Raw genomic sequence first — 14,776 nt, 5'->3', positions numbered from 1 at the left:
TTCTTATTGTAGCTCCTTTCGCTGTTTTTCTTTCCTTTTCAGTTTCTTTTTGTTCATCTGCATCCCAGTTCTCAAAGTTGTCCTATTCTCCAAATAAGTTGAAAGAAATGTTGAAGTCACTCACTGTTGTCATTAGATGTTAGCTTAATGTCTTGCAGTAGAGGAGGGTAATGGCTTTTACTGCGTCCCTGTTGCTATGGTTACTCATTCCATCATATTAATTTGGAATGGTGAAAAGACAGTTTCACTTGAACTACTTAGCAGGAATATAGTACAACCAGCCAGTTCACTGCAGTCATCCAAACCTCTGTCTTCTTACAGTAGCAGAGACTGCACTACCCAGACTCATCACAGAGAAATTAGAGAACATCCTTTATCATGCTGCGCCAACCCATTAAGTGTTATGCAAATATCTGTTTAATAAATTACTGACAATAATTTACATTCATCTTTGTAAAAGTCAACCTTTATTCGTATACAGTACATTCAGAACAGCACCATTAAGATTTTACCACTATTCACTGCCTGAGACACACATGGATGCATTTCTCCAGAGGGATCAGAGTACAGGATCATTTATATGTGTCCTGGAGCAGAAATTATTCACTCCAAGACACTGACAGCATCTTTCTAACCTTCAGGCCAAGCTTCCATCCCAAGTTTGATAGTAAAAGTGGAAATTTTACAACTGGAGTAGTATAAATCACCACTCTCTTCTCCATGGTCTCTGAGCAAAAACAGTAGAGCTTGTAAGTGGTAAATGGGGCTATATCCTTGGCCGGGCTTTTCAGTTGGCAGTATTTCTGTATGAAAGACGGGGCAAGAGATCCTGTCCTACTATCTGCCTCAGCGACTCCTACTGGTTGGTTGGGATGCGTGTTAACTGGAGAGCAGGGGAATCTGGAGTAGCGAGAAGCTCCGTGCTGCTCTCCCAGTTGAACTCCCCGCTGTCAGGTGAGAAGAAGCAGCTGGTGACTCGGCGTGTATCAGGTGAAGCACATGGTAGTCAACGCTCTCCTAAAGCCACCAGTAGGAGTTGGCAGAGACAGGAACTGCAGCACACAGGGGAATTGGCGACAACTAAATTGATACATGCCAGAGAAGCTAGTTGCTAGATAACATACCACACTGTGATGAAGTGTGTTTTCATAATTGCCAGGCTACACTAAATATACCTCAAAAGCTTTGTTTGTCATTTGAACAAGAAAATGTACACTGTGAAAACTGTGCCGGAGTCTAATAGATATGACTGAGGTGGCAGGGCTTGAACTGTGTGAACATGGTGTGTTTGTTTCCTTTCACAGACTGGCAGGAAAGAGAAAGGTGACCCACTGAACTCAGCCATTGATAAGATGACCAAAAAGACCAGGGACCTGCGCAGACAGGTGAGTACATGTTTCTTGCTACATCGCATTATCCCTTTTCAACACTTTATGTTCTACAAATGGGTGACTACTACATTATCAGTATCTGTGGCCATGAGAAGGAGAGGTCATTTACTCAAGAGCTTGTCTTACTTGTACTGTTCTGAAAGCAGTCTCAGCGAACAAAGAGTTCTTGGCACTGAAATTGTATATATAGCACAAAATATATATAGCACAATATATAATGCACAATGTACATAATTAACGCACAAAATAAATCTATTATTGTGGTTGGTATCTACAGACTGCCTTCTGCTCCCTCCTCTATCCTGAAGAAATTCGAAACATTTTGACGAACAAACTTTCTTGAATGATCTTCTGACAAGTGATATTCATGACGTACTGGGAACCCTGGTCACTTACTGACTTTCAAACAGCTTAGAATCAAATGTACAATAAGTAAGTAATAAGTAAGTAAATGTGCAATAAGAAAGGCTAATCTGATTATTATTTAAATCTAATCCCAGAATCATATTCAAATCCAGCAAATCCAGCAAAGGCAGTAAATTCTCTTAACTGTAAGTCTTCCATCCCATTTCCAACTCTCACCACAGCAAATGGGTGTTCTTTATCAGACCGTTAGGAGATTTGTGTAGCTTTTAATGAACATTTTGCATCTGCTGGTAACCTGTCTGATGAATCTTATTCAGGACCACATCTGTCCTCTATTGATACCATCACCCAGACAATGACAACTCCACTGCAGCCTTTCTCTATTAATGAAGTGGCCAACGCACTCCTTTCCATGGATTCTACGATTTCCATGGGAGAGAATAAACTTGACCCCTTCTTTTTAAAACTTGCTGCTCTAAGCGTGGTCAGCTACATTACACATATTTTTAACCTTAAGCATTCTTTATAGAGATTTTTTAATACCATCAAAATGCTATGTATATATTAATTTTTTGAAGGCTATTATCCTAAAACAACGTTACACTGTAATTTTTAGCAAATGTTTCTGAATCTGTAGTAACTATTGTATTTGTTGTTCAAAAACAGATTCAGTGCAAAATAAAAACTACTAATGCCCATATTGTTCTTAACTATCCCTGGTCATATTGTGTACCTTTTTAACTATATATATGTATATACCAAAAAATACAAAAAAAAAAAAAAAAAGTAAAAAATTGTCTTCTTATATCAAAATCCAATCATGTTTTCTTCCTGTAAAGTAAAATATGGCGTGTGCTTCTGTAGGCTTGAATTAACTAGATTTAACCAATGATATCATGACACCCACCCATCAATCAATCCTCAACTTTTAGTGCCACAGAGCTAAGATTCATTAGTTAGCTAGTAAGCAACAGCATGGTACATCTGATTATGACACGCCTGCTTTTCAGTGTTCAAATCAAATTCCTCCCAACATTCTGTTCTGGCTGCCTTTCCTGTTTCACTCACTTATACGTCACCTTACCCAAGCTAGTTTCTCTCAAAAATGCTGTTGAATCTGGACTTTAATGTTTTTTGTACAACAATGAAGATCTCTGGCAGTGGAATTTGCTGCAGTGTATGAGATTCTGGCTTCAAAAGTAGAACTTTTTAGTACAGAAGCAGGCATCAATATAACATTTAACACCATAAATAAAAAGCACAGTATTTGTTAGACACAGGTCTGGTGCACGTGCTTGGCCGAGCCTCACTGCCATCAGAGTTTGTATAAATTGCATACTTATTTAGGGATCACAAGGGTCCATTTAAGACTATGCTTTGAGTGACAGGGTGGAAAAACAGAAATGCACAAACAACTAATGCAACAAATTCACTTGCCACTGTTTTTGGTGCTGTTTGACTTTTCCAGTCTTTTTCTAGGCTGATCACATTTTAGCGCACTGCATACATTGCTGTGTCATATGCTCTCTCAACAATATTCCAAGCTTAAATTTTATTCGTATGTGGTAAGACATGGGGCAAATTTATTTTCAGTGATATCGATCCCTGTTCTACCTTTGATTTTCAAACTCAGAGAGGTTGTATCGGGCAGCTGCAGTAAAATTACCCTCCACATTCCAAAAGCTACCCAGCAATAGTGGTAAGTAAGTAGATGATTCATGCTCTTACACACAGCATCAAAACTCAAAAGCAATATTGATTTATTTTTCATTTCCACAAGAAGAAGACAACAAGATTAATCTGGCTCTCCACTGATGGGTCCTGCAGAGTATGAAAAAAAATGTTGACACAATAGTAGAAAAGACACATAATTGAGAACACACAAATGTATGTTGATTTAATACAATCATTCAAGTATGCTTCTGAGGTGCTCTTTCAATTTGAATTAAAATTCAAATTGTCATGACTTGCATTACACATCTTTCAGTAAAGAATGGAATGCATTAGAGTAGACATCTTGCCCCAGAAAAAGCAAACCCATTCATAAACCATCAGGACATCAGTTGTGGTCCCTGAATACAGTTTCACTCTAAAAAAAAAACAACTCTTTCCTGTCATGCAGTGCAGGATATTTTTTGCAGGAGAGGCACTTTGGCAAAATTGACAATAGCAACCACCTGCAAAGAGTAGCTGCGGTTATGTCCTTTCTGACCTCTTAAGACCAGGGTATCATTCCAGATGGGAGGCTATAACTCTGCCTCCCGTTGGGCATTTGGTGGGGCTGCCAGACAGACTGCCAGGCGGTACTCACTCTGACAGGATGTTCTATTGACTCAGGGGTTGGCTTGACAGAATAGGCGGTCTGTTTGAGCTTTGAGTTTAGATGGGAGGGCAAACTCGCAGCACACATGCAGGCATTGCATCGAGCTGTGATACTGTAATTATGTCAAAACGTTTTGAGTTTAGCAAGACACTGATACCGTGTAGAGACACAAGACCTTCCTGAGGGGAGGAGCACAATTGTGCATCTGAGCATTTCGGTTCTCCACCGTCTCCATTGTGAAAAGGAGGGATCAAATATTAGAGCAGACATGCACAAATGACAGACAGCATTTGTGAAATGGGAGCAGGTAAGACTGAACAAGCCGTGTGACAACAACACCAGAGAAATGCGGCATTGCTTTTTCTTTCATACCGTTGTGTATACATACAAGATGACGCTAAGCTGTCTGTTATTCAGGGCAAATTCGGTAGATGTCAAGCATGTCGTTCCCACCCCTGTTTTGTTTTCTTAGTAAATGTAAATTTCCACAACACTACCCAGTCTGATGGAGACAGTGCAGGGTAGCATAACTATGCAGCCTTTTGTGTCATTCAAATGTTGAAATAATGTTTGATTATCAACATGACATTAAAAGTGTATCTTTCATCCAAACAAGATAACTTGAGGATGTGCAAACAAATGTTGAACCAACCTTCACAACTAAAATTACAGCTTGGCAACCTGTTGTTATTCCTGTCTCCATCCACAATGATTACACGGCTTCTCTTTATTTTAAATAGATATTAATCATCTGTATCTCCTGACAATCCTAACCATCAATCAGCACTAAAGTCTATATTCAAACCCATTCCCCATCAGTCATAATTTTAGTTTCATGGTGAGATTTACACAATACCAAGTGTGATATTTGGATATCTCTGTTTTTTCATGCTTCACCTGCATGTACACAAAGACACACACAGAGACAAACAGTTTGAAAAATTTAGAAAGGAGATAAAAAAGCATAACTCAAATTAACGGTCTACACGCTATAAGCTCTTTGAAGACTTGACCATGCTGCTCAGTGGGGTAGCACACTGAAATTTACATATGTTCTTACAAAACAGAAAGATAAAAACAACTCTGTATGCACTTTTTTTTTTTTTAACCACTTGACAAAATTACATCGAGACAACAGGCTGCAACTTGTCTTTGCCTAAAACTTCATCTCCATAAGTCAGTGCCCCTTATGCCTTACCAGCCTTCTAGCAGCAGGTGACTCACTGCTTTCCTGCTGTACATCTGGTGCTGGCAGCAGCAGGGTTTCTTTCATGCTGACCCTCTGGGCCAGGATGTAGAGAGTAATCATGGCAGCAATGGTCATTTCCCTGCCATGCAATGTAATTCTACATAATAATGGTAAAAAATAAAAATATTTTAATAAATTAACAAAACATAAAATAATGAGATTTCAACATAATATCTAAGTAATTATGCAGGCATGTATAGAAGCAATTACCGCAAAAAATAAAACACAATTATAATAAGAGAATGTCAAGAGGAAAATTGTAAGCTTTTTGAAAAAAATATATCAACACAATTATGATTTGAAAATGTACGTATAGTTACCTCCAGTCTAGAAATTAATTACAGTTGTACAAACAAGTTAGTGTTATCCACCTCAGGCAAAGGGGATTAAAAATGTGTCATTTTGGAATTGGTCAATGTGGAAAGAAAAACTGTATGACCATTTTAAGTTTAGCATCAAAACAGGAGGCCAGACAAATCCAAGCTTTACAGATACAGGACAGATAAATACAGAAAATAAAATTATACAATCAAGTTTGGGATATTTGGTAGTAAAACTATCTGGACAACATTTTGCCAGTGTTACCAGATGCTACAGCTACATACAGCTGGATGTCTTCTCCTTAGCAAAGAAATGTATATTGTATTGTAAATAAAATTTACAATAACAAGAGGAACATCTGGAAAGCAATAAAGTAAATAAAATCTGACCCTTGTGATACACCATAAGTCATTTGCAGAAAAGGACAGAACAGGTTTTAATTTGTGTTGGATGTATCAAAAAACTGAGACTGGAACCACTTCTAAAGATGATTAAGAAGCATTTTATGTCAAGTGCTGCCTTTCATTTGGAAATTTTCAAGGCAATAGATTTTTGATCCTCTAAGGATATTCATTTCATTATCTTTCATACTGCCGGAAAATAGAACATTTTACTTGTGTGGCCTCTTGAATCATATCACACATGAAAGCAGTTAAAAGGTGTCTGATGAAATGAAAGTGAAATGAAAGTGTTTAATAATTCTGATCTACTAATGCAAGTCAGTTATACTATTGTTGGTCCTATATAAATAGTGATAATAATGTTAATTGTACCTTTTCTGGATGGTAAATCAGTTTCTAAAAGTATTCATGCATTCAGAGCTTGGATGCCACTGAAAATTCCAAGGGTGTGGAATTGAAAGGTGGAGGGTCACAGTATGTCAACATCTGACCTGAACCAAAAGTTTTACTTGCCTAAACCATGGTCAATTTACCTTAGAATAAAAAAAACAACAACTCAGATTTGACTTTTTTGTTTGGTGACAGAATTGTAATACTTGAAAACTTTAACATTTGTTATGGTGAAACTTGTAGGGATACTGTGTTCTGTTGACTAGTGCAGGCATTAATGGTCAAAACTTGGGCTTTTGAAATCCTAAACTAATACGTGTTAAATCCACAAAATTTACTCACATCAAGCTGCACAAACTGCTACTCAACACAAAAACCAGACCTGAGCCCCACATAGTATTGTATGTGTACTTAAACTCATTTGTTGAGTATTTACAAGCAAATTTTCAGTTTGCCTTGAGATGAGAGGTTGAGCCTGTATTGTCCCATTACAGAGTGAAGCCCGTGTGCACATTGATCTCTGGTTATAATGCTTAGTCAGTGTCAGTTCACCAAGTCTATTTGGCTGAAAGAAATGGTGATGTAATAATACAAATTTAATTTGAATTTAACATCAAATCAACTGAGCTTTCACGGTATTTGCTGAAGATACTTGATATGCCAGATAAGGTGTCTTAACAGATCAGGAATAATGAGTGATCCTACCATTCAGTAATTCAGTCATTAGTCCACCAACTCAAGCTTGAAAATTAGCAATCAAAGCTGGAAGTTGTTTGGGGAAGCGGCCATTTTTAAAGCACAACTTATTCATGAATATAACAAATCAGGATTGTTTTCTTGAATATGCAAGTAAGTGCATTTACTTGCCCATTTCATCAAAAAAAAGAAACAGAAAAAACATCAACTATGTTTTTTTCCTTCCACAGCTAATGTAATTTTTGAGCCTGAGATAAACAATAGTAGGTGTTAAAATGAAGTCCTAATCTCTCTTTAAGTCTATGATGCCTCTAGACTTTGCTTTACCAAGTCGGGCTGGTCAGCGAGTCATTAGTATAAATTAATAAATGCATTAATAGGTAGGTTACTGCATATGAATTAAGCCCTTTAGTAATGCAATAGATTAGGTCCTATTTCACTTAAGAGAAGCTGCCTCTTATGTATAGCTTGTGCCCCTGCGATCATGTGATTATACTGAAATTCTGAGACCATGTCATGAATGTCAGTAATAGCTGGTTTTCAAAATAGACTGACATATAAAAGTGTGAATGTTCTTTTGGTGTGAATAAAGTGCTGCTTTAGAAGACAACATTGAAAGCAGCGCTTGTTTAGTTGAGTACCCTTGGAGAAGAGGCTCCGTTGGCCTTTTTAACAGACCAGAACATGGAGTAGTTTGTTCAGTCTCACGATAACCGAGGAAAGATGCAAAATGTGCACTTACCCAACAGATCTAATGCCTATATTCGTAAAGAAATAAGTTACCGTACATCCATATCTGCCATCAGAAATGAGTATGCTTTAGCCTCTGGCCCAGTTTGAAAGTGTGGAGGAAGAGCTGGTGAAGAACAAACACTCCAACCACTTCACATCTTACTGCTTTTTTATCATTGTTATTTTTCTACGTTAATAAATATATATATTTATATATATATATATATTTTTTTTTTTTTACAACAAATCAACAGTGCAAGTGCCAAAATGAAAACAGCATATTTTCTAGAAATAAAAACAGAATAAGAGGTGGACTTGGCAGCGGACAGGGGGACATCGAGGAGGACAGGACAATAATCTAAAAAGAGCGTGTTCAGACCAAACATAATTCTGCAAATTTAAATATGCTTCTTCCTTTAATTAGTATTCACTAGGTAACCAACCCGACAAAGTTGTTGGAAATGAGCCATGTGTTCTACCCCCTGTCATCCTGCCTGTAATGAATGCATCTGTCAACTCATCTCTCTGGGCAGTATTTTGACTGATGGCTGATTCCAGGATTCCCTATAGCACAACTGCTTCACATATTTTTTTTTTTTCTCTTTCTCTTTTGCTCCCTCTCTTTCTGCTTTGGGATGTTGAAATCATTTCCATTTCTGCCATTAGTTTGTTGATTAGTACAGCTGTTTTTAATTGTTGAGGGTTATCATGTTAAGGAGGAACAGCTGCCACGAATCTTGTCAGATGTAACTCTTTGTTTAGACTAACAATTCGAGATTATCTGTGAATCATTTCGTTCTTTTCCTGCAAAACGTTTTGAGGCTGCGCATTAAAGTTTCATTAGCGGCATTATTGCAAGTTCCCTGCACTGGAAACTACACAGGCATTTTTGGCATCACATGTTTCACATGAAACCTATAGAACATTATAACCCAACTCAGTAGTTCTCCTCAGCTCTATGGAGCGTTTCAGCTTATATTATGGTTATGGTTCACCCATACCGCTCTCATTAACATCAATTCCAACATTTGGTTGCTGTTTAGGTGCATACAGTGAGTATAATGACTTACTTGCTAGCACTAAACAGCAGAAAGTGAACGTTAGCAAGTAACTGGTAAACATACTGGAGCATTCAGCAGCTATAAAACAGATTCTCTCAGTAGTTGTTAAAGACAAAAATCAAAGCAAAAAAGAGAGTGGATTTTGGATTTCTATTTGCCTGGCAGCCAGAAAAATGACTCCAGATGAATGTTAATGTTGCTCTGTATCTGCTTATTGTGTAAATAGGCAACTGTATGCCATATCCAGTTTATAAGGTGATAATAGGTCAGTTTTGTTTTTACAGCTGCCAAGGTGGCCAAAAAATCAGTTAATGCATGTTTGGACATAACTAAAGCACAATGACAAACACCGCCAGGCAGACAAATAATATCCTCCTACAAGATTATCAAGTCCAGTAAGAGGCCCAAATTATGAATCCATACTGCATCACCACAGACTAAGCTTGTTTTTGGAATCTGAGAGGCCTTTTTCACGGCAGCCGTTATGAAATGAAATAGAAGGGTAAACATGGACAGTGATACGAATAAAGGTCCTATTCCATTTAGTGTAGCAGAGCCTTTCCAGTCAGCCAATGTGCATATTAGCAGCACCCTTACTCTGATTGACCTGCATGGACACGGAACCTTAATTAGTATCATTGGTAAAACCTGTGTTTATCCCACTATTTCATGTCACAATGGCTGCCATGAAAAAGGCCTGTTGCCAGAAGATTACATTAAATGACCATATATATGCTTGTCATGAATTGCAGCCAAGTTTGTCAAGACAAGCTTAAGTTTCACAATTCCAGTAAATCATACGCACCAACAGTTACAAATGTGTGTGCAATTTTATATTTATTTAGTGATTCATGGTTAGTGAAGCATTGGAGCACAGTGGGCCTATATAGATTATGACCTCCTATTAGGCTTTTTCATGCCCCTCTTAAAGTAACATTTATAGAATAATTAAGTCAACTTTGCTTAATGAAAATAATTTATGTTGCTGTTAGACTGCTGCTACACTGCCTCCTTAACACAGGTGTGGCAAGCCAGAGAGCAAACTTTTTTAAGACCGCAGTGAACATGTTGTTTTTGAAAGGCTAAAGGCCAACAAATATGGATTGAAGCAGAAAATTTCGTACGACACAAACATGTTGTGAATTTTAGAAATCTGTCCTTTTGCAATACATTTTGACTTTTGGACTTTTCAACACTGAAATTATTGGTAATGTTTGGATTGCAAAGAAACTTATTTCAGCATCCTCCATCAGCTCTGCCAGTGACTCTGTGACACAGCATAAATAGCTTCAACATGTGAGGTTTGCAGACATAGTGGCTAAATTTGTCCATAGAAAATTTGTTTCAACTGATATCTTACTTTCAGCAAGACTGATCTAGCAAAGCAGATTTCACACAATCTCTAGAAAGCATTAACGTTAGCTCAAGTTAATCAGCTGACTCAACAGGAACCAGAAATTGTCTTTGTTGCTAGGTTGTTGCTAAGGGTCAGTCTATTTGCTGGAGTAGTAAACTAAGCTTCATTACACAGGAGTTTTAATGACATGACTGATTGTTTTCCCGTTATTAGTCAGACCCCGTGTGTTTCCAGGTAAATGGTGATAACACTAGCAAAAAGGTTCTTTTTAAATTTGAGAGCAAATTGCTCTAAAATATAAACACATATTGATTATGTCTTTTATTTTGTTGGTAAAGCACACCCTCTCGTGTAATGTTGCTTCAGTAAGTATGGCTGGACTGGACAGAAATTTGGGTTACTTAAAATTGAGCACTATCTAAAAGGGTGCATTCAATTCCATGCTTTGGTCATATTGTCAGAATCTGAAAAAGAACTGTGGTAGAGTGTGGAAGCAACATTTATGCACCCTTTCCTTGTTTCTAAAACTGGATTCCCCTGGCTGGTGTTTTATTTGCAGGACGCATTAAATTAAGGCTCTAAGATGAGATATCTAATGTGTTTGTCCTCAGATTGTTGATGATCAGTCAGTCCCTCTTTCCCCCTTTCATTTCTCCCCTCTCCTCTCACTAATCATCTTTCCATGCTCAGATATCATATATGAGAGCTATTACTTAATTTTTGATTTGCTCAGGCTGTTTCCCCTCAGCTGTGACTCCAGCCATTTATGGTGTGATTGCTCTTGACATTTTAATAAGAAACTTTCCTGTGCTGACCCCAAGGTACCCACCAATATGTGTTGTGAATCTCAAGTGAAACAGAACAGAAACCGAAATGCAACTGTAAACATTCAGAAATACAGCAGAGTGTTCCCTTTCAAATTAAGATTCATGGTTTCCACCCTTTGCATGTGTTAAGACTCTTTTGAATTGTAAACAAGAAGAGTTTGCCTCTGTATGCATGTGTACACATGATAATTCTGTCTATGTTTTTGCAATTCTTTGAACATGAATTAAATTTGTGGTTTTTGAGTCATGCACTCATCGTAGGGGATGTTTGCAACAGTTTCCTTCATGCATTTGTTTTTGTGACAGAGCAGGTGTGTAATCCCACAAAACATTTCCCCCATTAAAAAGCAAATGCACCAAATTAATGCTAATCTTATCTTTGAAGATCACACAGCCCTCCCACTTATCATTGAACAACACATGTATTTGTATGTGACGTTTTGTTAAGCATATGCAACATCTTAATTATGTCACAGTGCTTCTTGTTAGCCACTTCAGTATCAGGTGGGATTTGCTTCAGTTAATTTTAGCTGTGTCTCCTCTTTGGATGGCAAGAGCAAAGAGATTTACAGGAAAAATTCCAGAAAATTTCCATCTATTTTGGGATAGAAAAGCCATTAATGGTAGACATTTCTGCAAAATCATTTACAAATTTCCTGGCTTTTTTTTCTTTTCTTTCTCCTTTTTAAAGCACACGGGTCCATTAAGGGCCTCAACCACATTTTCATTCATGTATTAATTCATTTACTCAATCACAGGTAGCACTCCTTCAATTGGCTAATTGAACCAGAGTCATTCAAATGTTCTGCAATACCGCCAAACCCACAGAGTACAATGTAGCATTGATTATGTAACTATTGATCTTTACTAACCGGTACCGGTTTATAGATGTTCAAACTAAGTATGCAGATAAATGAACATTATACACATATTTGATTGTTGAAGCATGAGGGTGTCATTAATTGTCTAATGGATTAACTAGAAATACTAGTCTGTTAATCTAATTAGAATATTTTGGTAATGTACAAGACCATTTAACTGTTGCCTCTAAGAAGTTACGGAACTGCCTGCCACCAGCCAGTGCTGCTGCCCCAACCCTTCTCTAATGCCCGGATAGCCTGGATGGCCCAGATGTTGTTATCAGCAAAGTGGAACAGATAACAGCTCATCAACAATGCAGTTTGGAAGTATTTTGATCTGAAAAAAAAAGGGAAATAATGTTGTATGCATATAACCAATCAACCAGAGCAATGCAGGACCACATTCAGTACAGGCATGTGGAGATTAAACAATAAGGAAATCAGGAGAGTTATTACTGTTAACTGATTAAGACGTTGCTAATCGTTAGCGACTCTGTGTGGCAGGCTGACAGCTAACATTAGCTCTAGTTAATGATGTCATTCACCCACTGTGATCCTGCTTGGTCTGAAAAGATGACACAAACAAAAAAAATATATTATTTTTTATGGACCACATGCATGAAAGCAGAATTTTTAACTTAATTTTGACACAATACGATACGATACAATACAATACACTGAGATTCAGACTACACACAGAATAAACTTACCGTGCAACTTTTCACAAACTTACAGTACATACATGGATACATTATATCCACTGAATTTAGATCTCAGCATACTGATTTTGGTTTGAGAGGAGGACAGACTCATGTATAAAAGAATTCTTCAGCCTGTCGCGTTTAAATGGAGGAACTCTGAATCACATATTGGAGGGCAGAAGTTTATATTTTCCATTTAAAATGTGAGGAGTCAAAGAGATACTCTTAGCATCTCTTCTGACTGAAACATGTTGAACGCTGAAAAAGATAAAAGAGCTCTCCTTAAATTGTTGACACTAAGTTGTAAGCCTGCTGTTGTCTTAAATGTTACTCTGTCTTGTAGCTGTAAGATTTTAACTATATTGACAATAAGTAGCCTAGCCCAAGTCATGAAACCAACCAAAACCAGTCCACACAGGCAAGCATAACTTTCTCTTTCTCTTCCTGTCTATCTACCTACATGGGTGTCTATCATGAGAGCAGTCTTGGCTGACTGCTGTATTTCATTTGAAGCATATCTCCTCAGCCTACATGCTGCCAGCCAGCATGCTAATAGCTTCATGGAAAAAATAAAATCTACGTATGTAAAATGCATATTAGAAATGAGAGTCGGGATTCAACACCAACCCCCATAACGTCCATAACATCAAGTCATCTAAAATATTAATATGTAAAACAAAAACCCGTTGCATTCAGAGCTCGAACCATTGTGGCACAGCAAGACTGGGGAGACAAATAGCTACCCCACTAACTTATAATGAGCAGAGCCTCTGCTATCTATTGGAATTCCAGGTCTATTTCCTTTAAGTGTTAGTGAAATACAGAGGGAGTGTTAGAAGGAGAGACGGTGGGGGTGGAGCATGGAGGGAGGTGAGATCTGAAAGATTGAAGATGGATTTCTGTGGGAGTGGTGTGTGGGCATTAGAATGCTGATGGTGCAGGAGAGACTGCAACTTGGGAAATCACTCGTCTGTATCATTTCTCCACTCAAACCCACCGTCAGAATCAGTTTCGCTGTTGGGCATTCATGAGTATCCTGAGGCCTAACGCTCTCTAACACGTATCCTATGCATATGCACCTGTATATGTCATCAACTTGTGATTACTCCTCAGTAACAACAGTAACAACCTGCAAGTTACAGGAATATTTCCACCCTGTAGATGCCCAAAAAATATTTCCGCACTCAGATCAGTCCCTTCAGTTATTTTTAAAAATCTTTTAAACACCAAAACCAAAAAAGGTCTGGTTGTCAAGGTTTTTTTACTATTGGAGTGAAACCAATCCATGTCTAACAACAAGATAATGCAAAAAGTCAAAAGCAAGTTGCCAGAAAGTTGTGTACAAGGAACAAAAAAAATGTAATAAACTAGATCATTTTATGACTGTTGGCGTTAATAACATGACTAATGAAAATGGTGGAATTCCAAATAATCGCATCTTCATCCTCACACTTTTTATCATTTTTTTCACTCTCAAGTTGTTGAATATGGCAGCTGTGTCCCAATTGCACCCTACATAGGAGTACTACTACTACACTGTATGTGTTGTGTACTAAGAGTACAAGACATTAATGTACAATATGGTTCTATGTTTCTAAAAAATGATGCAAGATGTGACTGACATCAGTAGCACTGCATTCCTGATCCACAATTCTACATTAGAAAGAACCATTTTACTGCTTTGTCTCATAGCTCTTCCATTTTGTTGTTGCACTTTAGTATGCATGTTTACGTCTCCGACTATACTTCACTTTCCCCTGGTGGACACACTACAGTCAAAACTTGGTTAGAATTAGTATTAATTTATGACACAGTGATAGGTTGCGGGCAAGGCAATTAATTTTCCACATTCAAAATTCAGCTCAACACCCCCGCCCCCCATCCATTATTTCATTTACTGCAGTAAAAACACTGGTGAGATAATCACAGTTAAGGCCTACAAACACCTCAGATCTTTATTTACCAGACAGATACTGTGTTCTGCCACACCTTTATGCGGTGCTGCAACAGCACTAACATAGTGTGAAGATAGTTCTGGCAATTGAAGATTGATTCCTCACCCTTCCTACCAGGTGACAGGGTAGCAAGGTTACACAATTGT

The 14,776-nt window shown here is 37.8% G+C and overlaps 1 protein-coding gene across 1 annotated transcript in view; it reads left to right on the top strand.

Annotated features, from left to right (window-relative positions):
* The window catches only part of ctnna2 (catenin (cadherin-associated protein), alpha 2), a 391,099-nt gene that overhangs the window by 275,169 nt on the left and 101,154 nt on the right, over nucleotides 1–14,776 (top strand). Inside the window, exon 8 of the mRNA XM_084715317.1 lies at nucleotides 1,305–1,385. Within this exon, the coding sequence (XP_084571443.1) occupies nucleotides 1,305–1,385 (81 nt within the window). The remainder of the gene's footprint in view (nucleotides 1–1,304; nucleotides 1,386–14,776) is intronic.

The sequence above is a fragment of the Lutjanus erythropterus genome, chromosome 3 (assembly GCF_056507025.1).
Source record: "Lutjanus erythropterus isolate fLutEry1 chromosome 3, fLutEry1.hap2, whole genome shotgun sequence".
Taxonomy (NCBI): domain Eukaryota; kingdom Metazoa; phylum Chordata; class Actinopteri; order Lutjaniformes; family Lutjanidae; genus Lutjanus; species Lutjanus erythropterus.
The sequence above is the reverse complement of the archived record's forward strand: the minus strand, read 5'-3'. Positions and strand labels throughout refer to the sequence as shown.